We start from the raw sequence: 27,287 nt of genomic DNA on the forward strand, positions 1-27,287 counted from the left end.
CACTACTTCCTTTTGTTTGGTTAACTTGGATGTTATTCTCAAAACTATACACTCGACGTCGTTCAACATTTGCACTTGTTAATTTGACATGAAACTCTTTGCATATGGTTGCTAGCCAATGCATGTGGTGTATTACAATAGTCAATGCACAAGTAGTGAATGCATGCTCAATACATGTGGTGTATTAGAGTAGTGAATGCACCTTGTGCATCTTTACTTTAGCTCTAACAAATCGATGCCATACTATATATGTCCTTGTTTCCCCCGTATTAAGTGTCAGTATGAAGTTCTCAAGGCCTACAAGACTGCAACTAAGTGTCAAGAAGCCAAGGAACAAATTGCAACCAGATTGAAACGAGTTCATTGTTCATATGCTAGGTCATGGTTTGAAATTAATGCACTTAACTTTGTGTCTTCCCATAAACATAATAACATTTTAAAATCTATATACTTGTCTTTAAAACTCAACTAAATCTCTCAAAAATCATCCCTACAATCTCTGTTAATTCGCATAAACATAATAATATCTCAATGACGGTCTTGTTTCCTTTAGTGCTAAATGCTTGATGTCAATTTGCATATGTCATGTTATATTTTGTAGAAGTTATATAGTAACTCCCACCAAGAAAGACTACTTACATCAAATAGTATCCCTCTTGGTAAATTTAGCTCTCAATGTGACAATATCAAGGTAAGCATGAGTCGCACCAAGACCTATGCAAGCATTTGAAGAAAGAAAAATTCCTTCATTTTTGAGAGCTAAAAAATGTTTCATTGAGTCTTGAATACATAGAAGAGCGTTGCATTAAGAAGAAGGTAGGGATGCTATCTTCCTCAATAAGGAGCTCTCGAGGCTTTAATCTTGTTGCTAAGAGCCCATAGCCTATTTCTCTCTTTCCATACATTTTACATTGTGCGATGAAATTTTCATCCTCCCCCCAATGCCATTGGTTGCAACCTAGCTCTTACCCGTGCAAGGGTAAGGCCAAGAAGGTGGGCATTTCTTTTCCGGGCATGAGCACCACATGTTGAGGAGGTGGTAATTGCTATATGAAACACAAACACATTAGATATATGCAATTAAACAAGGCATGATTATTTGATACATACATGTAAGACAAGCTAATTAATAAATCAAATGGCCCATCTTAAATCAATGCAATTTTTCTTGATTAGGAAGTAGAGAAATTATGAACGTGGAAGGATTGCACCTTTGGTTATTTTAGAGTGGAGTTCTTTGCGTCCTATAATCTTGTCATATATATTAAATAAAAGTGGCGGTTTCCTTTTATTTTCATGAGTGGACACAACAATGTGAAAAACAATGAAGTCACGATGCTTTCATTTCTAAGGATATCCTAATCTTTTAATTTTCAAAATTGAGCTTGAATTTTTGACATGGTGTACTATTTCATGAATGGTTCCATCTTAATCATCAATCAATTAGTTTTCAAAAGGTAAGATACTCTTTTAAGATCCAGCAAATGATAAGATTTTAAATGACAATGCATAAGATTTTCTCAATCAATGATATATTTTTACCAAAAAAAATAAAGAAAAATATTAAAGATTGTGGAAAAAAGAGCATCCATTCTTTCCATCACTTCCATATTCATTGTCCACTCTCTTATGTCAAATCAAAATAAAGCAAAAATTGTTTTAGCCAAAGCCAAAAAGCAAGGCAATTAATCATTAATTTCTCAACTCATAGCGAAAACTCATCATCATTTTTGGGCATATATAAAATATAAATTTGAAAACAAATTCATGAGGTCTTAAATGAAGAAGTTTTCTAAAAATGCCAGTTTAGAAATAAAGATGAAACAAAGTCATGAAAACAAGGGAGCCCATTTAAAAACTCAAACAAGGTTAAGGATCACGTTGGCATTTTAAAACAATTCAGTGCAACCAATTCATATAATGCTCCTGAAAAGAACGTCTAAAGGACTCGTTGACAAACTAAAATATTAAAAAAAAGGTCAATCATTCATACGTATGCCTAACAAAAGCCAAAAAAATACATTCAAAAATTTGTATGCTTTTCTCCCTTTTCTTGTATGGCACACTTTAACAAGGCCAAAAATTTAACCCTCCCTTAGTTAAGCCAAAACAAGGTGACAGTTCACAATGGCCTGTTGTGAAAAGAGTTTAATAATAAAAGTTTCTTTGTGAGAGGAAACAAGAAAGTGATGCTAACTTTTTAAAACAATAAAAAATTATGTTTTTTTGAAAAAATGTAACAATAAACTATTTAGGTTATAATATACCCCAAAAACATTAGAAACAAGTGAAAGGGTCACGATGACTTTCTAAAACCAATAGAAAAGTGATAAAATCATAAGGTTGAGTTTAAATTGAATTATATAAGGTGAAGCAGTGTTCGGGAATGTCTCTTTTATTAAGAGATCTATTGTCCTCCTTGCAAAGAAGTAAAACAAAAGTACTAGCAATATTTTTGAAATTTGTAAGATTTTTGAACTAAATCTGGACATCATTGCATCTGTTTTTCTTCTCTTTACCATGGTTTGCTCATTAATATATATATATGTATGTGTGTATATATAAATAGATAAATAAATCTACATATATAATTGTGTCAAAGGGAATTTGGAATATTGTGTAGGGCATTGATGTACATCCTGATTCTGAGGATGTAGGCAATGTTGAGGATGTTGCAAGTTTTAGTGGTGGGGTTGTTGTTTCCAAAGCTATTTTGCGTATGGCAGAGAAAGCTCATTGGGATGTACGAGATGCGCAGGCTTATGCATTGATTGCATTGTCAGTGAAGTGCACTATCACTTCTTATATTCGTTCCGCAAAATTTGCAAAACAAGATTGGGATATTTTGTCTTGTCTTTATGCAAGTCACAATGAGGCTAAAATTGCATTGATGCATTTTCGGGGGATATGTGTTCAAAACATGACCTGAGAACACGCCGGGCCTTTGGATGTGAGAGATGTGAAAGAGAATAAGAACAAAAGGTGCAAATGGCTATGGCAATCACCGTAAACTTCAATTAATCGAGTCAAACTTTGAGTACAACTTAATCCTTAGCCAAGGCGGACTGTTAACAATATCGTCACTTGGATCATCTGATAACTAGGAGTTTAAGCTCCCATTTTATAGAATTAATCGGGCCATTAATAACACCGATGAATAATCAAGCTTCGAACCGATGACGGTGATGGAAATTTTCTTCTCTTACTTCTCTTACTTCAACTGATTTCAGGAGCTCTCTGCACCTTCTGCTGCTTCCTACAATTTCTCTAAATAATCTCCGTATTGTACGTACCTTCTTTAATCTTCCCAAATCAAGGTCAAGAGAAAGATTTCTTCTTGATTTAGATCAAAGAGAGAGAGAGAGAGAGAGAGAGAGAGAGAGAGAGAGAGAGACCTTGCTCATGCAATACTTCTTTACTTCTGTCAAGTCCCTTCCTTCTTCAAATTCCTTCCTTTGTCGTGCCAAACTCTCCTCGCTTATGCTCGAGAGAGTGTGTTTTTATCTTGAGAGATTTTTCTCTCCCTTGCTTTATGCTTCACCGGCTTCAAGCCTTGATCTTGCTCTCCACATTAGAGAGAGAGAGAGAGAGAGAGAGAGAGAGAGAGAGAGAGAGAGAGAGAGAGAGAGAGAGAGAGAGAGAGGCCTCCTGCCTTCATGCCATAGCCTTCCACTTGCCTATGTTCTCCTCCTATCTCCTTGCCTTGGTCGTCAGCGCTGTCGGGGGATTGTTGCTTCGCTACGTGAGCCGGGCAGGCGCCGGGCCTTTGGCTGTGGGAGGTGTGAAAGAGAGAGAACAAGAGACACTGATAGCTTTGGAAATCACCACAATCATCAATTAATTGAATATTACTTTGAGTACAATTTAGTCCTTAGCCAAGGCGGGCTGTTAACAGCACCGTCACTTGGATCATTTGCTAACTAGGAGTTTAAGCTTCCATTTATAGGATTAATCAGGCCGTTAATGACACCAAACTTAACAAAATGCTAATTCAATCTCTAACGGATGACAGTGATGGAAATTTTCCTCTGCCGCATTATCTGCTTTAAATACCTCACGGATTCTGTAAGCTTCAATTCAGTTCATTGCCTCGATCACCAAGCTTCAATTATTACCAATTATCATGTAACTTCCTGCTTTATGCACTTTGGACTGGCTCTACCGTTCACGAGTTTTATCTTCACCTCTACTCGACTTGCTCCGAGTCCCTTAACCCCTGATTGGCCTGCCTCGTGCTTTCCTCTTACTTCTTACCTTGCTTTGTTTATCGTGCACGCCTTCTCGTGCTTCCTTCTCTTGCTTTGGTTCAAGACCAAGAGTGCTTCTCATGCTTCGACCTAGGTCGCCTTCTCAAGCTTGCTTGCCTTCTACCCCGATAAGCTTCTTCTCAAGCTTGCTTTTGCTTACTTCAAGATTTTTGTTTTCTTAGAGCGTTGCTATGCTCCGAGGATGAGAGACAGAGAGAGAGAGAGAGAGAGAGAGCTTTGCCTCTCCGAGTCCTCTTCCTCCTTCTTACCTTCGACTCTCTCCTCCTCCTTCATAGCCTTCGTTGCCATCCCTCCTCGTTATCTTCCCCTCTTTGTAACCCTTATTCCCCTGTTCTTCTTTATGCCTCGGTTGGAGAGCGAGTAAGAGATATTTCTTCGATGCTTGCCTCTTGTGCCGACTCTCAGAGCCCTTTGCTTTGCCTCCTCTCCAACACGAGAACGAGAGAGACTGTATCTTGTTTCCTTCCTTCCATTTCCGGCTTGTTCTTTCTCTGCTTCTTCAACTCTAGTTCATGCCCTTATAATAGCCCCCCACCACGCTTAAAATCCCCATTTTTTTCCCCACAACGTAGTCACGATGCCGTGATTGACGTGGCGTGGGAGCAGTCTTGATGACGTGGCAGCCCGACTTCCGAACAACATCAAACGCAACAGAACTTGCACCGAATTGGGTTTCCGAGAGATGCTTATCAGTTTTCGCTTCATGGAAGTCGTGATCTGCAGATCACTACGGTTGCAGTGAGCAGATTCCCCTCCCATGCGCTACCTGCTCACAATTTTCACGCCATCAACTCCTTTTTCCTTGCTTGGCTTCACACTCTATTGCTTTAATTGGGTGGCCACCCCTCTTTAGGCAATGGCCAGGCAGCCTTTTAGGTTATGGGCTTATGGGCAGCCTTATGAAGGGCATCACGTTTGGCATACAAATTTACCAAGGCATTGGAAATTTTAACATCCTCTACACTCAATGCACTCTACAAGACTTCATTTCGGACAATAATCTCACCAAGATCTTTTTGTGCTTTCGTAACGGCACCACATTTGGTATACATATCGACCAATGCAATGCCTCGCATGACATCATTTTCCAACATCCCCTGACTAGTAATATCACCGTGAATTTTGTGCCCGTAAATAATCTTGAATAGTGCCACAAGCCTGTATGATTGATTGCATTTGAAGTAAGGCCTTCCCATCACATTCGATAAAAAGTGTCAGACTTTTGTTCCTGCTAGTCAAGTATTGCCAATCACGACTATTGCCGGCCAAGCATTGCATGAAATGGCATCCCTGACATGAGACTCCTCAAGCTATTAGTGCTCCCGCATTCCAAAATTCCCTGGTTAAAGACCAACATTCCTAGATGGCACACCGACCGAGCGGACTGGACTGGTACGGAACTGGCCCAGGTGAATCATGAAAGACCAATATCTTGGCGACCGTAACTCCGATCATTGATCTGAAAAGACCAACATGCTCCACAAAGTGAGAACTCTAGGCCCGTGCATTCATTTCATCTCTATCTCGTCAGCTGTAGTTGCCCAATTCGGTATGGATCTGCAATCGTCTTAAACTTCAAACTGCCATAACTTCTTCACCGTAGCTCCAATCGACGAGCTGTAAAGACAGGCCGTTAGAGCACTTCAAGCACTGAAGTTCTAGATCATAAACTCACATCTATGCTCACTTCAATCATACTCCTTTTTTGCATCATTAAGACATCAGTTGGCCCTTTAACACTAGGTTGGTAACCTAACAGGACATAAAAGTGTCCTTTCAAGGTTTTGAAAAAAACCTCCAAAACCATAGTAGATCCACTCATTTTGTACAATCCTTTCATGAGGTTATAGTTCAAGGCCTACTACACATGGAAAAAATAAGAAACTTGTAAAATTTCTCATCTTTTGGTCACACCAAGCCTCCAAAGTTGATGGACCAGTGCATTTTCATCAAAACAGTAATTTCTTGCGTTTTGTTGCATAAAAATAAGATTAGGGATTTTTGTAGGACTTGAGATAAATTCCCTAGTTAACTTCAATGGGTTGGTGATCAGAACATATGATTTCTTCTCACTCACTATTTTTTGTTTTTCCAAAATAAATAGGTACAAAAAAGTTGAATATTTACCATTTTGCAAACCTATCATCAAAGTTTCTATAGCCACGCTCAATACAAATAATATATACATGTTTTCTTAGTTCCCTATTGTCCTTTATGTTCATAAGGAGCCATGGAGCATGTCAAAAGAATAATACATCTCTTACCAAGGGGAATCTTGGGGACAAAGATGAAGTGCTAAATACAGCAAACATGAAAAAACTGGGTTCAACATTATGAGTTGTAGAATCCCATAGAAACTATTCAATATCTAGCGAAATTTGATCCTTATGACTAGATATGGTTACTACCTACAAAATGCATGTAGTTGTCACAAGAAACTAACAATATTGAAAAAGCTATACTTGATATACTAGAATGTTTAGTTTTCTTCTATAATTGAAAAAATCAACCATCGTTGTATACTATGCAAAATAGGGTATTAGGTGCCCCAAAACTCAAGGAATATTAGCTTTATGTTACAATATGCGACATAGAAAATAAAAAATGCATTTGGATATCATGAAATCCACCAAAAAAATCATAGAAGGGCTAAAATTGGCTAAAAAAAGGATTTGACAATTTTTGTAATTTGGTCATAACTTACAACTTTAATATTTATTTCTCCCTAGAAGCATCAGGACATGTTGAGGACTACTAAAGATAGTTCTCTAGCATTATAGACCTCACAAAAATGAATTCTAGAGTGGTATAACTGCAAAAAGTTGAAAAAAGCCAAAAACAGGACCCGTTTTTTCACACAGTTTAGGTTGTGAAATGTTGTGCAAGGACAAGGTTAAAGATGGAATTGATATTCCAAAAAAATGTCAAGTTTTTTTCAGCTCATGAGACAACTTTCTAGATAGATAGCACCTCCAAATCCATTTTGAAACTCTTGACATAATTCAAGGAAAATGGTCACTTAACAGGACATAAAAGTGTCCCAGGACATAAAAGTGTCCCATTACCAACCTAGTGTTAAAGCCACATCTGGCATACATTAATCATTAAACTTGGCCTGTTAACAAGCACTGATCACTGCTCACTAAATGTGTAGGCTTCAAAGAAGCTTAACTTGCATTTCTTTGCTCTTATTCTCTTTGTGGCAGCGGAATTGCATGACAGTGCTTCTTGAGCCCTTACCCCAAAACTCCCAAAATAGCGTCCTTTTTTGCCTCTCTAAGCAACAACGATGTCGTCGTTTTCTAGGGAGAGTAAAAAACCTCTCTATCTGATGTGGTTTCTTGAATCTTTTAACAACGCCAAACCAAGCAAAACCTGTGCCGAACGGGGTCTCCATGGCCTACCGAGCATCTTCCCTTTCTAATGCAAGCTTGTCTAACGCTTCTACCGCTCAACACGAGCCCATCCTTCCATTTCCTACACTACCGCCTGCTAGCTGACGCCCTCCATCCCCTATTTTTTTCCCTCTTCACACTTATTTACCCTTTTAATTATGGGTGGTTGGCATTTGCCTCAATTTGGCGGCCTAGCCTTTCTTTCTTAGCATGGGAGTGGAGCTACACGACATCCGGTCCCTCTGAACCTGCACCACCTCCGGTCTGTGCCAACTACACTTCAATCTGCATCTGCTATAGGTACCTTAAGCTCTTTTCCATCATCAGACTCACGTAATTGTTAACATATGGAAAATAATATAAGGCTTATACCCTATCATCAATGTTCTAGCTTACTCATTAAGTAACTGCCCATCAAAAATATTTGAGCTGTATTTGCCGTATCTCTAAAGCATTCAATCATGGAAAACCTGTTTAGTGAACCCCGCAAGACTCAAGTGCTCTAGTTAATGATGCACATGGATTGACCATCAAGCTCGCTTTAGGGAACCCTGTCAAGCTCAAGTATGTCTTACTCTGAGGCTGCACATGGAATGGCCATCAAGTCCTTTTACTGCAAGTTCTGGTAGCAGAACCAACTCAAAAGATGTGAGAATACTTCATCAATTGTCCAAAGAAGTCAAGTAGAAGCTAGCCATGTAAGCTTATTGATCGCATAAACAAAAACTTTTCCCACTTAGCATAAATCTAAAAACAAAACCTTGTACCATGCAACCTACTACAAGAAACGACTGATATCCTTTGAATTTGAAACTTGCAGTTAAGTAGCCCCCAGGATCAAATGGGAAACCAATCATTTGCCCCACTATGAGAATTCCTTTTAAAAAAATTGCACCATCCTCCAGGATCATAGGGAATAATAAGAAATTGCCCAAATACTGGAGCAACATAATATCCACATAGCATACATTTCCTGTATCAATCAACATCAAGAATTTTTGGTGTAAATATGCTACCCCTAGTTCAAATAGCATGCAATTACTATGCATACTTAACAATATCCATCCATATTGAATTTTGTGGATCAAACACCATTGAGATCACATAGCATTGATGGGCTCCACAATATACTAGAGCTTCTCTTGAAGCACAATGCAACACCCATATCCCGTAGACTTTTGGCAACTATGCTCGTTATCAAAAAGCATTAAATAATTCTGACTCCCTTTTACTGGTAGCCAAGACATCATTGACATAATCATCAATAGGAGTAACATCCAAATCGAGCCACATTTGGCACATTGTCCAAGGAAATGAAAAACCATGTGCACTTTTTGCAGTATCACGAATAATTTAGCATCATCACCCCCTCTAGCTTTATAGACATCACGAAAAATCTTAGGAGTCTCTTGACTTGTATCATGAGTGGAATTTTCAACAGTTGGGGGTTTTAGCTTGATCATGAAAAACAGCTTTATCCTATAGATCTTCATCCATAGCATCCTCTCAAAAATCACCCTTGGAAGTATCCACATTCATCAAAACTGTAGGAGTTATCTCCTCATGCAGCCCATGTACAAGCATAGATGTTAAATGCATGTCGATAACCTGTTCACAATCAACATGATCTAGGCAATCTTCATACTCATCAATATCATCCTCTGCTTCCTCATCTACATCCATGTTACTTAGCAATCCATCAAAGCACTATAAAGGCTCATCTGGCACCCCCTTTGAAGAGGTACCCACATCAAAAAGCTCTTCTATACTATTAAAACCATCTCCTTCAGATCTAGTCAAGAAATCATCAATTTTGACATCTTCTTCTGTGATAACAGCATTTGCAAACATAGTGTTAGCAACAATCAGAAGCTCATTGGAATTCTTAGGCTCATCCTGTGTTGGGTCCACAATCTTGGTCACTTCATCAGCTATTGTGTATATAATAGCTTTATCTATGAAATCATCTGCAACAAACATGTTATCCCGCTAGGCTATAGTGCTAATAGTTTCATTAGTAACCTGTAGAGGCTGATCTGCTTGATGAACTCCTTCAGAATAACCCATGTAAGAGTCAGCAGCTTGTGAACCACTTGTTGTACAATCTACGTCTTCATTGGGACCATTATTGGAGGTAGCATCCATGCGAGTACTTTTTGAAAAAAATTCATATAATCCTATTTCAAAATTAAATTCATCATTTACCTTTTCTATGTTGCTCAAAATATACTCCTCTAGAACTGAATCTGCTACTTCCAACTCTGCATTTGCTTTGTCTTTGCTTCTTTCCAAAATATGCTCCCACAATTGATCGTAATTAAGGAACTGCATCTGATCCCCTTCACCTTTAGTGAAAATAATTTGGCTTCGTTCAGTAATCTCCTGTATTTCCAAATCTAGAATCCTTGAGCTTTTGTGAATAAATTCTTTTGTAAAATAGTCCCACCGTGTGGGATATGCTTCTGCCAATTCTTGAACCTGCTTTTTGAAATCTAAGTTTACAACCTCTTCAAAAGCTACAATCATCCGATTTTTTGGAACATTTTGGCTCTTCATCTCCACTTCTTAACATGCAATAAAACCTTCTAGACCATATCCTTGCTCCCATACAACATCAAGTGCCATCTCTACTACATCATCAATCTGGTTTTTTATCTACAGGGCTTTCGCTTCTTGCAGACATCCCTGAACTAAATCCAGCATTTTTGGCAAACTGCAACTCCTAGATTTTTATCAAATCCATTGGAATTGAAATCTTCAATAAACTTCATCAACTATTTTGGCACTCCATCTTAACCTCGCACCCCGACTCGGTTTCACGTCAGGTTCACCAAATTTGTCAGAGTATATGTGTTCAAAACATGAGATGGGAAGGCATCGGGCCTCTAGCTGTGAGAGCTGTGAAAGAGAATAAGTACAACAAGTGCAAATGGCTATGGAAATCACTGTAAACTTCAATTAATCGAGTCAAACTTTGAGTACAACTTAATACTTAGCAAAGGCGGCCTGTCAACAACACCGTCACTTGGATCATCTGATAAGTAGGAGTTTAAGATCCCATTTTATATGATTAATCATGATGTTAACAGCACTGGGGCTTAATAAGATGATTAATCAATCTTATGACTGATGACGATGATGGAAATTTTCTCTTGTTGCTTTTCTTGCTTTAACTGCTTTCAGGATCTCTCTGCACCTTTTGTTGCTTCCTTCAATTTCTCTAAATAATCTTTGTATCATACTTACTTTCTTTAATCTTCCCAAATCACGGTTGAGAGAGAGATTTCCTTGATTAAGCTCAAAGAGAGAGAGAGAGAGAGAGAGAGAGAGAGAGAGAGAGAGAGAGAGAGAGAGAGAGAGAGAGAGAGAGAGAGAGAGAGAGAGAGAGAGGGAGAGAGAGAGCGGCCTCCTCCCTTCATGCCTTCCTACCATAGCCTTCCTCTTGCCTATGTTCTCCTCCTATCTCCTTGCCTTGGTCATTAGCTCTTCTTGAGCCCTTAACCAAAAAATCCCAAAATAGAATCCCTTTTTGCCTCCCTAAGTAACAATGGCATCGTCGTTTGCTAGGGAGCATTAAAAACCTCTCTAGCTGATGTGGCAGCTTGACTCTTTGAACAACACCAAACCCAGCAAAATCGATGCCGAGTGGGGTCGCCATGGCCTGCCGAGCATCTTCCCTTTCTAATGCAAGATTGTATGCCCATCGTTCCATTCCCTATGATGTCACCCTATCGTCGACACCCTCAATCCCCTATTTTTTTTCCTCTTCACACTTTTGTACCCTTTTAATTATGGGCGATCGGCTTTTGCCTCAAATGGGCGGCCTAGCCTTTCTTTCTTAGCATGGGAGCGAAGCTGCGCGGTAACCTAAAGAGCTGGAGTCAAAGATTATGCATGAGGAAGATAAAATGGACACTCTTTTCATGATATTAAGGATATTAATGTGAGCAACTTATTTTTGTAGGCGAATTCATTTTTAATAGTTTCCTTGTGTAGATTGTTCTTCATGCTTTGCTAGATTCTTACCAGACTTTTGCTAATACTTGGAGACTTATGACCCAAGGAAATCCAGAAGTTGTCAAGTTTGATGCATTATGCACATTGTTGTTGCAAGGGTCACTTTACAAAAAAAAAAGGGCTAAGCAGTGTGTACATGAGCATGCCCTTATTTCTACTCAAACAAATAATGGTAATAGCGATGTAGACACTTCTCATAGTTCTTCTGTGAGTGGTAAATCACATATTCCTAATGCTTTTGCAGGTAACAATTCATCCTGAAATTTTGGTGAAAAGGGCAAAAAGAAGATGCGTTGCCATTATTGTAAAGCTAATGATCACTTGACCAAGCAGTGTCCTAAGTTGAAGGGAAAATAAGCTAAGAAGAAAGAGGCTGGTTCCACTACAAATGCATCTATTGTTGAGTCTTTTGTGAAAGGAGATTATGATGTTGATGTTGATGCAGAATGGGCTTTTAGTACAAAGTGCACTTATGTGCATGTATGTCAATTTTTGCAGATGCTCATGTGTGGTACTTTGAGAGTGGTGCTACAAAGAACTTTACCTCTCGTTGTGACTTGTTTACCTCTCTCAAGGATGTCCCTCATGGGAATTCAAATCACTTGCCCCAACAATGCCTCTTATTTGGTCAAGAGATTTGGAAAGATTTTGTTGACTGTTGCGAATGGTAGTTCTTTTACATTTGTTGATGCACTTTATGTACCTGGGATCAAGAAGAACCTTTTGTCTGTATCTGCACTTGTTGGAGTTGGTCTCATTGTAAAATTTGTGGATGATAGGTATACAGCTCATGATCTCAATTTTGATGATGAGGTTGTTGCATCAAGCATTTTATGTTGTGGGCTATATAAGCTCACTTTGTATGACAAGTGTGGGGAGAGTTTTGGAAATGCAATTGTGGTTTCTTAGGCTATTTCAGATGCAAAAATTTGGCATGCACGTTTTGGACATCTAAAATTTGCAAGTTTGTCGCGTTTGCATAAATTTGATATGGTTGCTTCTTTGCTACCTCTTGAAGCACCTGTTAAGCATGTTTGTAAGGGTTGTATTTTGGGTAAGATGCAACGTTTGAAGTTTCCAAAGGATGGTTTAGTTAGGGCTACATGCAGGTTGCAACTTGTGCATAGTGATGTTTGTGGACCCATGCAAACTCCATCCTTGGGAAATTACCTTTACTTCATAACTTTCATTGATGATAACTCCAGGCATGCATGGGTGTATCCGCTTAAGGAAAAGTCGGGTGTATCCACTTAAGGAAAAGTCCAAAGCGTTTATGTGCTTCAAGCAATTTCTTGTTATGGTTGAAAATGTCTCTAAATGTACTATGGGTACCCTCTATTTCGATCGAGGGGGGGAGTATATGTCTCATGAATTTAATAAATTTGTGGCTAGTTGTGGGATAAAATTCCAATGTGCACTGCCATTTACGTCTCAACAAAATGGTGTTGTTGAAAGGAAGAGCAGGTCACTACCGAAGATGGAAAGATTTATGGTCAAAAGTCAAGCTTTGCCACATTTGTTTTGACTTGAGGACATCATGTATGCCACTTATGTACTCAACAGGTGTCCTGTGAAAGGTTTGCAGTCTATGACTCAATATGAAGCATGGCATGATAGAAAGTCATCTATTGATCACATGCGCGTTTTTGGGTGTTTGTCTTATTCTTTGGTGCCACAAATGCAGTGCACAAAAATTGGATGATAAGGCTACAAGTTGTACCATCCGCAAACAAAGTGTATCTTGGTTTCACAAGATGTTGTGTTTGTAGAAGATTCTGTTCAGCCCTTATTGTCATGTACTAGGGATAATAATGTAACTCACAGGATATTTATGGCAGTGTATTTCCTCTTTTTAGTGGTTCAAGTTTGAATGTAAATTCCAATAAGGAAAATGTACAAGATGTACATGATGTACTTCATGAGGAAAGGGCTACGGATGAGTAGGCTAGAGATATGCCAAAATGGATGGTGCACACTTTGCGTGACATTGAATTGGATGCACATTTGTCTAATGATACTTGTTCAAGTCCTTGTCATGCATCTTATGCATCAAATTTCTATGCTTTGGCTATTTCCATTTTATGTGATGTTGAGGAACCTCTGTCCTTTGACGAAGCAAAAAAATTGGATGGCTGCCATGTAATTAGAATGTGATGCACTTACAGAAAATGACACATGGACTTTATGTGATTTGCCTCCAGAAAAAAGTCCATTGGTACAAAGTGGGTTTACAAGTTGAAATGCAAGCCAGATGGTGAGATTGATTGCTATAAGGCTCGACTTGTTGCAAAAGGCTATGCACAACAGAAAGGCATAGTTACTGTGTGTTTTCTATGTGCATTGGCATCTCATTTCAGTTGGGATGTACAACAATCAGACATTGTTATTGATTTCTTGAATGGTGGCATATCTGAGGAAGTTTATGTAATGCAGCCTCACCATTTTTTCAAGAAAGGAAATGAGGATAAAGTGTGCAAATGTAAGAAATCTTTGTATGGGTTGAAGCAATATCCTTGTGATTTGTAAGAGAAAGATGACACTCATTTGGTGAAACGAGGCTTTCGTAATAGTCCAACAAAAATCACTTTGTATGTAAAGAGTGAGGGCGATGTACTTCTCATTGTTGTTATATATGTGGATGATTTTCTTATCACTGGTCCAAATGAGACACATATTTTTGAATTTAAGCCTGATTTGAATGCTAATATCAAGATGAAAGATTTGGGATTGTTGCATCATTGCTTGGGCATATTGTTTAAGCGGTGTGATGGTGGTATTGCCTTGTGTCAGACAAGTTACATAGAGACATTGCTAAGTTTGGACTTGAGGATTGCAAACCTATTGCCACTCCCATGGAAATAGGTTTGAAATTGATTCTTTATGATGGTGATGATCCTGTTGATGTCACTCTTTACCAAAATGGGGTTGGATGCCTTTGTTTGCAAAAGGCCAAATATTTGGTTTGAAATCTCATAGGAGGTCAGTAGATTTATGCATAGCCCGAAGTTTAAGCATTGGAAATCTGTCAGGTGGATCTTTTGCTACTTGAGTAATACTTTATATCTTGGCTTGTTTTATCACAAGGGGGGTTCATTGCCACCAAATTTACATACTTTTTCAAACTCAAATTGGTCTAGTTGCTTTGACACGCAAGTACTCGTTCACACGTGTTTTTTGTTTCTTGCTTGGCATCTGATGCATATCTTGGTTGAGAAAGAAACAACATACCATGGACACTTCTAGTTGTGAGTCTTAGTATTGAGCAATATTCACAGGTATGGTCGAGTGTGTATGGCTTAAACGCCTTATGGCTGATTTGGGTGTTGAAAAAGACACTGCCAACATCATATACACTGATAGTCAAAGTGAATTGGTAGTTGTGAAAATTCCAATTTTTCATGCTCTCACAAAGCACATTGAGGTCCATTACCACTATGTCAGGGAGAGACTCTCAGGAGGAGAGAATAGCTTGGCTTATGTGCCAACATAGGAGAACCTCGTATACCTTTCCACAAATCTTTGGTCTTACTCCCCTTTGTTGATTGATCATGTCCTCAAGGCATGGCACTTCCCTATACTTTATATACCAGCTCTGGTTCTCCACATCACTCCTAGGGGAGATTTGTTACCATATACATGTGGTAGTGATGTTTGTGAACATACTTAGGACCACAAGGGCGTTTTTTCTCTCACTACTAGGAGGTTTTTTCCCCCGTGCATTGTATAACCCCATTGCACACTAAGTAATACACTAAGTAATACACTCACTACTGTGTACCTTGAGCTCACTTTGTCTTCTCCAAGTTGTGTGTGTTTCCGTGCAACCCTAACTAAAACATTATGTACTGATGAACCTATATGGTAGGGTTTCATTTGAAACATTTTGTCACAAGAGGAGCAACATGGTCTAAGAACTCATCGAGTTCAATTTAGCGAGCGTGGCAAAAAGTTTATGAGGGCCCCTCTCACTCATGTTGCTCAGTGTTTACAGTTATCTCCACACACAAGTACATCTCATACTTTTGAAGGATGTCATTTTTCTAGATATCCTTATATGAGACATATACTTGAAGAATGCCATTTTTTGGGATATCCTTATATGAGACATATCATACATGTGGAGAATATGAGTCTTTGGGACTGACACTAATGCCCGTTATTTCAATTATGGGGCGAGATAGAGTCCCTACGTGATGGTGAAACCCTTTTGCTAGACCATTTTGAGCACGTTATATCATAAACAATTTTAGTGGCCAAATGTTTTTAAAGTTACAAGTATGGTTAAGCAACTTCATTGGATGGTTGTTTACACATGTAGAAAAGTCATGTTATATTAATAAACATGTTTCTTTTGGTACCTAGGTATGATCAAATTTCAAATTCTATTATGGTCCAAATATTTTAGCGCGGCTTTCACATGGAAAGTATTTAGTTCTTTCCATGTGAGCTGTGAGCATAACATTAACCATAAGTATTGGTAAGTATGGTCATGGATATGCAAGTTCGGATTTGTTTTTTCTAAATGCATGCACAATAGGTGCTATGGGCCCTAGTGTCTAACAAAGGCTCGTATGGAGAGGCATGCACGTTCATGACAAAAGTAGCTTCTAAAGAATTTCACACTATTTGTGTAATATCTCTATGAGATTAATTGTGGATCTATCAATCACTGATAGAGATTATGGCTCGTTTTAGGTGGTTGTAGATAAGTTGAATAAGCTTTGTACATTTTATTTAATTCACTTTTCCAATCTCTCAAGTTATCCAAGTTGACTTATTTACAAGGAGTGGCGATCCCTATTTACCAGCCGTTTTGGACAACTATCTCTAGACGGTGGGGACACACGCCTCATTATTTTTAGTCATCGAGAAAGGATAATTAGTTTACAAGTATTAACTAATGCTAAAGACGATGTCGAGGACATTCGTTAGAGAGAAGAAATCCAAGGGGAAAGGTTATTTCTCTAGGTTGGGGTTTGCTTACAATAATGACAAGCATATGGCGATTGGTTCAAGTCTATTCATGCTTGTGTATAGTTTGCAACCTAGATCATCACGTTGGCAATTGAGAAGTTTGGAAGGTCAAGGAATTCTTTCAAGAACACATGAATATGTTGACCCTTGCTCAACAAGCATGGAATCTGTACAATAGTATGGTGATGAGAAATATCGGCAAGTTACCTTCATGGAAGGAGACGATATATTTTTATGTGTGCGAGGGCATTCAAGAAGTACTCTAAAGATTAGATGGAAACCTAAAATATCTCTAAGATTTTGTAGGCCCTTATATTACTCTAGTGAGTGGAAAAAATTGCTTACAAATTCTCATTATTTGTGCACTCTCGCATTCATCGATATTTCACGTAAGTTGTTTATATAAGCGCTTGCATACGGGCAACAATGTCATCAACTAGTAGATTTGGATTGATCTCATTAGACCTCCAACCCAACCGCATGAACCTAAGCGTATTTTCACTAACATGATTTGCGTATGCATTATCATGTATGTAAAAAAGTATCAGTCAAGTGGAAAGACAGCCTGAAGATGATGCCACTTAGGGAACACATTAGTGATTTTTTTGGCGCAACAATTTTTCACATTTGTTTTTGAGGACGAAAAAGCTCTCCAAGGTGGGAGTAATGACATACCAAGGGCCACAGGCTAGGAGGGCTAGTCTGAACAGCTCGTAGGTGCCTATACAAGGCAGTGGATGGGCAAAGAGTAAAGGTTCAGACTTTCCTTGGTCTCATATATACACGTGCATGTATATAGGTTAGCACCCTAGCATGTCTTAACACATGCGGGGATTTTAAGCTTTTTGATGAATCACATGTTGATTAATCATCATCATCTAGGTGGAGCAAACATGCACCCTAATATGTGTTTAAAAATCTGGTTTAGTGTCATAATGATCAATATCTAATTCTCCTAAATGATTTTCTCATGTTAAACTGATCATTTAATATGGGGAAGTGCCAGGGGAGAAAAATCTAGAATATTGGTTAAGCTAGTAGATCGGCCACAGTAGGGATCCAAAGGAGGGGAAATAGGATTAAAAAGGGGGGGCATCTGCAAAAGAGCTATGTGCAACAATGGGCTCAAAAGACCCTAAGGTTCAGCCCATTAAGACTTCCAAAATGCTAAGGTTCCAAAATTCAAAGCTTGTGTCCAAAGGTCAAACATTAGGGGAACTGGATGCTTTGTGTGTGTCCCAAAAAGTCTTTGTGAAGCCCTACATAGGGGGGGACGAGCCCAAGAAGTAGGGGATGAGAGAGAAACACCCACACACTCACAAGCTTCATTTGTACACAAGGGAAAAGAGGGACACATGTCAGCTCCCTAGGCCAGATGCCCACAAGGTGTACTCAAATCCTATTGGATGGCCATGGAGGTGGACTAATGAGAATTAGGCTAGAGTAAATCTAGTTCAATTAATTTAAGAACACTTAATAAAAGAACCAATAAGAATTAATCTCTCTAGAAGACTATTGGACAGTCTCCCAAGGGGACCAATGAGCATTCAACAGCCCAATGGCTTTCCTGATTCCTATTGGCCAGGAGGCAAAGGGGTCCAATGAGATTTTAGTTTCATTTATTAATTACCTAAAGCTCTCAAAAAAGGGAAAAGGAAGACACATGTCAGAAGGCTATCACTTATGCTGCTTAATTTCCATTGGATGAGGCTGGGAAGGTCCAATAGGGCTGTAGCATGAGTAATTAGCAAGGGGGGTTGACCAAGAGAGACAAGGGGCTCACTTTTGGAAGGTATTATCACACACACACTCACACAATCTCATGTGTGAAGCAAAAAATAATCTCTCTCCTTCCCAAGCTTTAATGGAAAGCTTACCACCTACTCCAAGCTTGTGAGAAGGGAGGCCTACACCAACAACTCTTGGCTTTGTGATGAAAATCCAACCAAGAGCTAAGATTCAATGCATGCTCATCTCCTCTAACATGCTAATTACTAAGCTAAGCTATGCTAATATGAGTGATTATGTGAGGAGATGTACATCTTTCTCGTAAGAATACTCCTTCTTCCTCTCAATCTATTCTCATACCCCCCTAGCTCTCACCATCTTCGAAGGTGTGTGAGGTCTTGGGTATGAGACAATGAGGGAATTGATGTTGTGTTTGACAAGTGTTTTGCTTAGTGCATGAAGTTTCCATCTTCATTGCACTAGCTAGTATTGAAGGAACACAAAGAATTGCATTGTAAAATGTCTCTCTTGATCGGAGAAACCATAATACAAAGACTTTTGGAGGGGGGACCAACTCCATGCAAATCCTGTCCTCAACTGTTGTCAATTAGTTAATTTCCTCTCTTTTGAAGTATTGTTCATGCTATCTAACTAGGTGTTATGCTTTTTGCTACTCTCTCCACCCAAGCAGTCTTGTTATTCTCATTAGGAAGCTATTCTAATGAAATGCTCACTATGTTCATGCTATTTTCCACTACACACAAGTTACTAGACCATTAAATGTTACATTGGTATCAGAGGACAAGGTTTCTCTTTTCTTGCTCAAGAAGGGAGGTTCTAAAGCTAGCTATAAATGGTTGGTACTATTAATTGCATGTGAGTAAGTAGAATAGGGATTTTTTAGCCTTTTAGTGCGTCTGCCTTTGTGTAGTTAACGGGGCATTACCGTCGAGATTTATGGTCTTAATAGTGGAGTCCTACGGGGCTTGCCTATGGCTTAACCACTATTGAGCTGTTAGAAGCTTGACAGGAGCCGGTGTTGTTTTGGTGTTGAATGACCCTCTCTTCTATTCCTTGCAATTAATGTTATTTGAGCCACGGATACAACAGCTTGAGTGCTTTGTATGAAGGGGTAAAGAGGAGTAGCAACTAGGGCTTGAAGTGCCAAAGTACACCTAAAAAGTTTACACTAAAAAGTTTCTAGATTGGAGGACAATAGTAAAGAGAGTAAAATTAATGTTGATAACTTTGATTTTGCTAATGAACAAGATACTAATGATGTCCCAATTCTTGTTAACTATCTTTTTTCTAGGCTTTAACAAGCCATGGGCAATCCATCCCTTCTAAGTGAAGTGCAACGGCATCTTCGTGCTCATGGGATTCTCCAAGCTCCCCACCATGACGAGAGAGCACCTAGGGAGCCTCCTTGTGAGACTTCCAAAAGAGGCCTCTCTTGGATTCGGGAAGAAGAAAAGGATCCATATGAAGGGCTCAGAAAATTTCTCTTTGATGATGCATCTCCTTCTCAAAGGAGAATTCAAGAGCCTCCACCAAAGGAATGAGAAAGAAGTGAGTCTCCCGCCACCTCGACGGATATGGCTCCACGAAGACAGCGGGCTAAACACTCTCCATCGCCTCCAAAATGGAGAAGACCATCACATACTTCTCCACACCATACTTCAAAGAGGGATGAAAAAAAAGCAAGAGAAGAAAAAGGCGAGAAAGAGGACACCCTCTTTTTCATCTTATTCATCCTCTTCCTCTTATAAAAGTGATGGTGAAGACAATGAAGATCAAGGCAAGAAAAAGGCGAGAAAGAGGTCACCCTCTTCTCCATCTTCCTCAAATTCTTCATCTCTTGAAGAAAGTGATGGTGCAACCTTTGAACCATAAAAAAGAAGAGGCCATAGGAAATCCTATGCCACGTGGAAGAGGTCATCCAAGCTCAAGAAGTTCAAAGAGGGAGGGAAGAGCATCTCTTTCCTTACCTACGATGGAACTTTTGGTGCTACCGACAAAGTCTTGGCCTTTATCCAACAATTCAATGCGGCATTTGGAGATGAGGGCTTCACGGAGTCCTCTAACTACGCCATGCAGCTATACACTTTCAAAAGTCCACCAGGCAATGGTGGTCTAGCCTACGGGCCAACGGTGAAGCTCCACGAACATGGAAAGCTTTAAGATCTTCCATTTTGAAGCAGTTTTTGGCCACCTATGCCAAAGACAAAGTACTCACCGAATGGTGAAGCTTAAAGCTCTCTCCTTACAAATCCATTCACAGATATGTAGACAAGTTTTGGGACCTACAACTCAAAGCCACTGTCTTCAAAAAGTTGGATTTTGGAGAGCAAAAAGCAACAATTTTTTGCGGGCTTAAGTGAAAAAATGGTGGAGTATGTAAACTCCCAAAGGCCACGCACCATATCGGTGGTTATACAGCATACTATGGTGGCCTCTCGAGTCAATTTCCAAACGGGGCTAAAAGAAATTCTAAGCCCACGGAAAACAAGAGTTCCAATGAGCCTAAGGGGAAGGACAACATCCAAAAGTCTCCTAAGGGAAACCCCAACAAAGCTAAAGAGAAGGGAGTTTATAAAGGCAAAAATAAACTCTCTCCTGAATATCTTGAGCATTATCGCAAGGATTACAGTTGTTTCAAGTGTGGTGAGCAAGGGCATGCGTATCGCGCTTGTCCCCAAAAGAACACCCACCATGAACCTCCTAGAGCTACTTGGTCAAAATCCAAGAGAAGGAAATTCACCACAAAGGATCTCCTCTATGCCATGCTTGGGGAAAAGTAAGAGAACATGATGCTTGTATTCTCTTTGACCTTGGTTCTACTCACAATTTTATATATATAGAGTTGGCCACCGAGCTAGGCATACAAGCCTACGAGATGGGAGATGTCCTACCCGCAGACGGTGCTTTCAAGGGGCAAGAAGCTTCAGTCACTCCCTTAATCGGGAATTGAGGCTCCATGTCCAAAGCTATGTGGACAAAGTGGACTTCTTTATCTCTCCGCTCAAGCATGAGGATGTAATCCTAGGGGCGCCATGGTTTGATTGCATGACTGCCAATGTTAAATTCCTTAAAAGGAGAATCTCCTTTAAGTTGAAGAAAAAAAATATGTATATAGATGCTAAGGAAATGGGTAAGACTATACCCATTGTACATACACAAGCTTTCAACAAGTCAATAAAGAGCTCTATTTCCGTGTACATGATTTTTGTTAAAGATTCTCAAAATCAACCTAATGTTTTAGAAAAAGAAAATATACACAATCAAAAGGAATTAGAGTTATCCAATTTTCTCAAGGGGTTTCAGGATGTCTTTATTGACGACATCCCTTGTGAGCTACCTCCTAAATGAGGTAATGATGACCATGCAATTGAGCTTCTTCCAGGAAGTTCACGGCCTAACAAACCTCCTTATAGAGTTTCTTAAGCTCAACAAGAGGAGATTATACGGCAAGTGCATGAGTTAGTTGAGAAGGGCATGGTTAGGCCTAGCTCATCTCCATTTTGTTCTCTTGTGCTACTGGTGCAAAAGAAAGATGGCACATATCGTATGTGTGTTGACTATACAGCACTAAATAGGATCACTATCAAGAATAGGTTTCCCGTTCCACGGATAGAAGACCTATTTGATAAGCTACAAGGGTCCACCTACTTCAGTAGGATTGACCTAAAAAGTGGCTATCATCAAATAAGGATAGTTGATCAAGACATTGTAAAGACGGCATTTCGCACTACGTTTGGTCTTTATGAATACATTGTCATGCCTTTTGGCTTGACCAATGCACTAGCCACATTCAATCGCTTGATGGAGAAGCTCTTCAGGCCTCACCAAACCTTTACTGGAGTGTTCTTTGATGATATCATCATCTACTCTAATTCATTAGACGAACACAAGCAACACCTCCAGGTAATATTTCAAGTTCTAAGAGAGAATAAACTTTATGTTAATCGAAATAAAAGGGAATTTTCTTACAAGAGATTCAGTATTTAGGTCACATTATCTCTCAAGATGGCATCCAAATGGATCCATCAAAGCTAGAGGTAATAAAAGGATGGCCTAAACCAAGGAATCTTCATGAGATAAGAAGCTTTATAGGCATGTGCGCATACTATAGATGCTTCATAGAAAAGTTCTCACTAATGGCAGGACCATTACATGACCTGACAAAGAAAAATGTTAGGTACACATGGTCTTCCAAGGAGAACAATGCTTTTGAAAAGCTTATCTCTCAACCTGTGCTTACACTACCAGATCTCTCAAAGCCATTTGAGGTCCAATGTGATGCTTGTGGTGATTTCCTTGTAGCTGTTTTGCTTCAAGAAGGGCATGCCATAGGCTATGAAAGTCAAAGGATTGACCCTGTTGAGCAAGCTCTAGGCATATATGAAAAGGAACTCCTTGCAGTTCTATATGCCTTCGACTCATGGAAGCACTATTTATTGGGGACTCCTTTCATTCTGCGAACGGATCACCAAAGTCTTAAGTACTTCATGACGCAGACCAAGCTCTCCCACAAACAAATGAGGTGGGCAAATATCCTTTCGCAATTTCATTTTCATATTGCTCACATTGCTGGCAAGCATAATCAAGTAGTTGACGCACTCTCAAGACGGTCGAGAGTGAATGTGGTTTCCATAGCAACTCACAATGATCTATCTTCTATGATAGATTAGTATGCTATTGATCACAATTTTAGAGATGTGATTTCAGCCCTTGCACTAGGGAAGAAAGAGGAACCATTTACTTTACAAGATGGTTATCTTCTCTACGGCAATAGACTATGCGTTACTAGCTCACTATGTGAGAAGGTAATGTATGAATATCATGCTCCTCCTTATGCAGGGCATAGAGGGATTCAATCTACCCTAAAGGGGATTGAAACATATTTCTATTGGCCTACCATGAAAGCAAACATACAAGAGTATGTTCCTAAATGTGTGGTATGCCAAAAGACGAAGTTTGATAGAGGGAAGCAACTTGGATTGCTTCAACCTTTGCCAATCCCTAATTCTCCATGGGAGAGCATATCCATGGATTTTATCTTTGGATTGCCTAAGTCTATCCATGGGAATACGGGAATATGGACAATAGTAGATAGGTTCAGTAAACAAGCTCATTTTATACCTATCAAAAAGACTATCAGAGCCCATCAAATGGCAACCCTCTTCATTTCAAAAATCTTCAAGTACCATGCATGGCTTGCCAATGTCCATAGTGTCGGATAGAGATCCTAGAATGACCAGTAATTTCTGGAAGGGTCTCTTTCAGAATTTAGGAACAAGGCTAAACTTCTCTTCGGCCTATCACCCACAAACGGATGGACAAAGTGAAATAGCTAACCTAACAATCCTTGATCTACTACAAGACTATGTAGCGGAAGTAGATCAAAGATCCTAATGGGAGAAGTATTTACCCTTAGTGGAGTATGGCTACAATAACTCTATACATATTCCACAGGGAAAGCACCTTTTGAGGTAATTGAGGGAAGATCAAAAAGTCCCTTGCTACTTAAGGTACACGGAAAGATCTTCGCTGCAGATGAGGATAGTCGAGACCTACAAGAATCTTTCCAAAAGATTAAGGATGCTATCTCTATCTCACAGCAAAGGAAAAAGGTTGTTGTTTCTGCTGCAAGCAGAGAAGAGCCCAAGACTAAATGATTGGGTCTTACTCAAATTTCCCAAGGCTCGATTAAGGCACACAATAGGCGAGAATCCTATGGGACACCAAAAGTACTATGCTAAGTTAGCAAAAAGGTACTATGGTCCCTTCCAAATTCTTAGGCCAATCAATGAGATAGCCTATCAACTCAAGTTGCCCAACCATTGGCTCATACACAATGCTTTCCATGTGAGCCTATTAAAGCCTTACAAAGGAGAGACACTTCAAGAACCAACTATTGAAGACCCACCGGAGATCGAGGAACAAGAAGAGGTGATGCAGCCCGAGTCCATTCTCCGACATGAAGACAAGGTACTAAGAGGCGGTAAGACTATCTGACGATATCTTATTAAGTTTAAGAATTATCCTTTTGAAGATGCTAGATGGATGCAAGGCATACAATTAAAGGATAACCTAAACCTTGTCAATGCTTACAATGCTTCCCTAGAGTAAGCAAATGAACAAATGTTAAAAATGAACAAAGTTTTTGTCTTTATAAGGCTCTCTTTTTCTTTATTGTGCACAAAAATGAAGTAGTATGCATGCTTAGATCAAGTTTGTGGAGACGATGTCTCCCGAACACCAAGTAGACCTTGTCACTCTACTATGGAATATTGATAGGACTAACGTGCAAACATGCTTGCGGTAGCTTAGGCTCTCAAGTGCCAAATGGACTAGTCATCCATTCTGGAATGATGTTGTAGGGTAACATAGGATCCTCTATCCGCTAGGAAAAAGGACTAATGAATATGATTTATCCTCTCTACCCCATAGTCGAGGAAGACTATGATTTCAAGAGAGAGGTAATGTCATACTAATCAATATCTAATTCTCCTAAATGATTTTCTCATGTTAAACTGATCATTTAATATGGGGAAGTGCCAAGGGAGAAAAAGCTAGAATATTGGTTAAGCTAGCAGAGCGGCCAAAGTAGGGATTCAAAGGAGGAAAAATAGGGATCCAAAAGGGGGGCCATCTGCAAAATATCTATGTGCAATAATGGGCTCAAAATACCCTAAGGTTCAGCCCATTAAGACTTCTAAAATGCTAAGGTTCCAAAATTCAAAGCTTGTGTCCAAAGGTCAAACATTAGGGGAATTGGATGCTTTGTGTGTGTCCCAAAAAGTCTTTGTTAAGCCCTACATAGGAGGGGGCGAGCCCAAGAAGTAAGGGATGAGAGAGAAACACCTACACACACAAGGTTCATTTGTACACAAGGGGAAAGAGGGACACATGTCAGCTCCCTAGGCCAGATGCCCACAAGGTGTACTCAAATCCTATTGGATGGCCATGGAGGTGGACTAATGAGAATTAGGCTAGAGTAAATCTAGTTCAATTAATTTAAAAACACTTAATAAAAGAACCAATAAGAATTAATCTCTCTAGAAGACTATTGGACAGTCTCCCAAGGGGACCAATGAGCATTCACCAACCCAATGGCTTGCTTGATTCCTATTAGCCAGGAGGCAAAGGGGTCCAATGAGAGTTTAATTGCATTTATTAACTACCTAAAGCTCTCACAAAAGGGAAAAGGGGGACACATGTCAGAAGGCTATCACTTATGCTACTTAATTTCCATTGGCTGAGCCTGAGAAGGTCCAATAGGGTTGTAGCATGAGTAATTAGCAAGGGGGGTCGATAAAGAGACAGAGGGGGCTGATTTTTGGAAGGCATTATCACACACACACTCACACAATCTCATGTGTGAAGCAAAGAAGACTCTTTGTCCTTCTCAAGCTTTAATGGAAAGCTTACCACCTACTCCAAGCTTGTGAGAAGGGAGGCCTACACCAACAACTCTTGGCTTTGTGATGCAAATCCAACCAAGAGCCAAGCTTCAATGCATGCTCATCTCCTCTACCATGCTAATTGCTAAGCTAAGCTATGCTAATATGAATGATCATGTGAGGAGATGTACATCTTTCTCGTAAGAATACTCCTTCCTCTCAATCTACTCTCATACCCCGCTAGCTCTCACCATCTTCGAAGGTGTGTGAGGTCTTGGGTCTGAAACCGTGAGGGAATTGATGTTGTGTTTGATAAGTGTTTTGCTTAGTGCATGAAGTTTCCATCTTCATTGCACTAGCTAGTATTGAAGGAACACAAAGAATTGTATTGTAAAATGTCTCTCTTGATGGGAAAAACCATAATACAAAGTCTTTTGGAGGGGGGACCGGCTCCATGTAAATCCGGTCCTCAACTGTTGTCAATTGCTTAATTTCTCTCTGTTTTGAAGTATTGTTCATGCTATCTAACTAGGTGTTATGCTTTTTGTTGCTGTCTCCACCCAAGCATGGTTGTTATTCTCATTAGGAAGCTATTCTAATGAAATGCTCACTATGTGCATGCTATTTTCTGCTACACACAAGTTACTAGACCATTAAATGTTACAGTTAAGTACTCCCTTGAACAACCAAAAAAGTAACTATCCACCAAATAGAAAGACAAGTCAAACAGAAAAGATCACACCCTTCCAGAAAAGTTAGTGAGAGGCATTACGGAGAGTAAAAATAATTAAAGGGATAAATACCCAAATACCCCTTAAACTTGTGGAAATTCTCAAAATACCCCTCAAATTTCAAAATCCTCCAATTTTCAAATTCTAGATGGTATTGTAAGCTCTTAAGGTGAAATCATTCATTATTCTGACCCAGCAATGCCTTTATTTGAAAGCTTAGCGGTGAATAGTTTTGTCTTATGATGATGAGTTAGTTCTCTATTGTCAAAAATACTAGATTATGCAAAAAAATGGGGTACTCCATCCAAACATGACACAAGGGTATAGGGTAAATTGGAAATTTCCACAAATTTCAAAGGTATTTTGGTGATTTGCCCTTGATTAAATGTAGGCCAATGAAAATTGAAGGGTGCATAGAGATGAAAATAGCATTTTTAGTACCAGCTCGACTTGCTTCTTGGAGGGGTTGAGCTCAGAGGTACTGCCGTTTGTAGCAGAGGCTGGTTGACGTGGAGCGCCTGGTCGTCGCCTGCTATGGCTGGCGCGATAGCAGCAAGCCAACTTAGCAGCCGCCACTAAAAAAAGCACAACCACTAGCATGGTGCTCAAGGCCCACGACAGAGGCAGGCTCCTGATGTTTGCCCTCGACACCACAAAGCCAGACCAGATAGCGTTGCCACGGCTCTTCACGTACTGCCCGCCAACCACCTGAATGTCCATCCTCCCGCCCGCGTCACAAGTCCTAACGTTTCTGCATATTTGCCTTGA

At 39.6% G+C, this 27,287-nt stretch overlaps 1 protein-coding gene across 1 annotated transcript; it reads right to left on the reverse strand.

The window, feature by feature from the left end:
* Positions 1–574: 574 nt before the first annotated feature.
* LOC147454189 (uncharacterized) lies at positions 575–27,287 on the reverse strand. The gene is made up of 2 exons (XM_086517289.1): positions 26,961–27,287; positions 575–1,046 (listed from the first exon to the last, which is right to left on the reverse strand). The coding sequence occupies exons 1-2, from the start codon at positions 27,237–27,239 to the stop codon at positions 966–968; spliced, it is 360 nt and encodes a 119-aa protein (XP_086373415.1). The 5' UTR covers positions 27,240–27,287; the 3' UTR covers positions 575–965.

Source organism: Adiantum capillus-veneris, chromosome 7 (assembly GCF_014529385.1).
Source record: "Adiantum capillus-veneris isolate H3 chromosome 7, ASM1452938v2, whole genome shotgun sequence".
In the NCBI taxonomy this organism is placed as follows: Eukaryota; Viridiplantae; Streptophyta; class Polypodiopsida; order Polypodiales; family Pteridaceae; genus Adiantum; species Adiantum capillus-veneris.

What these genes read in the sequence shown, in the direction of transcription:
- LOC147454189 (XM_086517289.1), bottom strand. Translation starts at nt 27,239, where the DNA reads ATGGACATTCAGGTGGTTGGCGGGCAGTACGTGAAGAGCCGTGGCAAC. An exon ending in CCAAGAAGCAAGTCGAGCTG is followed by an intron (nt 1,047 to 26,960) that starts GTACTAAAAATG and finishes TGTTTCATATAG; the next exon opens with CAATTACCACCTCCTCAACA.